Source organism: Galeopterus variegatus, unplaced genomic scaffold (genome assembly GCF_000696425.1).
Source record: "Galeopterus variegatus unplaced genomic scaffold, G_variegatus-3.0.2 Scaffold766, whole genome shotgun sequence".
Taxonomy (NCBI): Eukaryota; Metazoa; Chordata; class Mammalia; order Dermoptera; family Cynocephalidae; genus Galeopterus; species Galeopterus variegatus.
In genome coordinates, this window is record NW_007726877.1 from 119,689 (window position 1) to 121,727 (window position 2,039).

Genomic DNA, 2,039 nt, shown 5'->3' on the forward strand with positions numbered 1-2,039 from the left:
GACAGGGCTAGAATCCACACCCAGGACACACTCTGACTTCAGAGCCAGAGCTTGTAATCAGTCCCCTGGATAGAGGTGGCCATTGCACTAGGAAGAGAAAAGGGACCATATGGTAGCCTTTCTGGACAAACTAATCAGTAAAAGTTCCCTCTTCCCTCCAGGCAGAGGGGTGAGAAACTTGGTGATCAGAGCGTGGGCTGGATTTTGTTTTAGACTTGCTCTTCTCAACTGCACATCTTTGTGTACAAGTGCAGGCAGCATCCTGACCCTGGGCCCAGGAGCCCACGTCCACACCAAGCTTGTCTCTCGCCTGTGTCGGAAATGTTTCACAGCCAGCTAGCTCTGAAACACAGACACACAGACACACACACACACACACACACACACACACACACACGCACACACAGAGTCTTATGCTGTTGTGATTAAAGCTGTTAATTTATTCATAGTAAACTTTGTTATTTACATATTTTAATGGATAGTCATTCAGTTGCTATTATGTAGAGATTTGTGAAATAGCTGTTAAAGGAAAGATGGTCTCCTCACTTACAGGTTGAGAGCTACAGTTCTCCTTATGGAAAGATAAAGTCTTATTAACTTCTGAAACAGGCAAGACAGATGACACTGTACCAGATTGTGTTTTATGCTGTCTTGGGGCCATTAACAGAGGAAAGCAAAACACTTAGAAGGAAGATGGAAGGAGGTAGCTGTCGAGGGTAGAAGGGATTAGAGTAACTGATGGGGACAATTTTAAAACCAGAAAATGATGGCATAGAACATTTCTCTTGCTTCTTTACAATAGTTGGTGACACTTTCAATTCGCCAACTTGGAAGGGGGAGCAACAAAAAGTTTGAAATTGCCAGCCGAAATGGACTTGAGAAATACATCTTGCAGGTAAAGTTCATGCCTTCCCCATAGGTCTCCTCTACTCTTTTCCTATTGTGTTCCCATGACTTGATAAGTGTTTTCTCTCATTATTCTAAAGGTCACTGGGAGAATAAAAGCCTCGTGCAATTAATATTCAGGTTGATCTGATACTCATAGCATTTTCTTACCTGTAATTGCAGGCAGCTTCGAAAGAAATCAGAGATTGTTGGTTTTCAGAAATCAGTAAATTATTGATGGAACAACAAAACAATAAGAAAGGTAGGTTATGCCCGCTGACTTAGTTTGGAAACTTATATTGATTCCAGCATTGTGGTGGGTATGCAGATTGGGGATATTGTTAAAGAAAATGGTTTGCCAAGGAGATAACTGTGGCCAGTCCCTGGTGGCACCTGTGTTTTTGCTTTAGGGCGTATGGGGTTTTGTGTGTGTGTGTGTGTGTGTGTGTGGTTGTGTTGGTGTGTCCCTTTTAGTTGTGCTTCCCCCACACACCTAATTACCAAAGTTAACTTCTCAATCAAAAATCCCAAAGCCACCCAAAAAAGTGTTAACAGAGATTCAGATGGCCAATACCGCCTTTGAGAAATTGTACTCCTTTTTTTAAACATGAGATATAATTAACATACCATAAAATTCACTCTCTTAAAGCATACAACTCAGGGGGTTTCAGATTATTCACAAGGTTGAGTAACTACCACCACTCGAATTCTAATTTTAATTCCAGGACATTTTCATAAGCCCTCAAGTCCTGTGCCAAGTAACAATTATTCCCCATCTTTCTCCTCCCTCCAGCCCCTGGCAACCACTTATCTGCTTTCTGTCTCTATTGGATTTTCCTATTCTAGACATCGTATACGGATGGACTCACATAAAATGTGGCCTATTCTGTCTAGCTTCTTTCACTTGGCATAATGTTTTCAAGTTTCATCTACTGCAGCAATATCAGCACTGTGTCCCTTATTATGGCTGAATATAGTAGTCCATTGTATGGATCTGCCACATTTACTTATCCATTCATTAGTTAATGAACATTTGGGTTGCCATCAAGTTAGCTTAAGTTTGAGAGTGCTGTTTTTGTTTTGTTTGTTTTTTAATTTCAGGCCAAGAGAAGCTACAGGTTGAAGCAAGTATTAGGTGAGTTCTGATTTTTTTT

At 41.0% G+C, this 2,039-nt stretch overlaps 1 protein-coding gene across 4 annotated transcripts in view; it reads left to right on the forward strand.

The window, feature by feature from the left end:
* The window catches only part of MCF2L2 (MCF.2 cell line derived transforming sequence-like 2), a 136,880-nt gene that overhangs the window by 115,940 nt on the left and 18,901 nt on the right, over nucleotides 1–2,039 (forward strand). For all 4 annotated transcript variants that reach the window (XM_008572228.1, XM_008572229.1, XM_008572230.1 and 1 more), the window contains 3 exons: nucleotides 803–895; nucleotides 1,069–1,147; nucleotides 1,987–2,020. In XM_008572228.1, coding sequence (XP_008570450.1) covers nucleotides 803–895; nucleotides 1,069–1,147; nucleotides 1,987–2,020 — 206 coding nt within the window. The remainder of the gene's footprint in view (nucleotides 1–802; nucleotides 896–1,068; nucleotides 1,148–1,986; nucleotides 2,021–2,039) is intronic.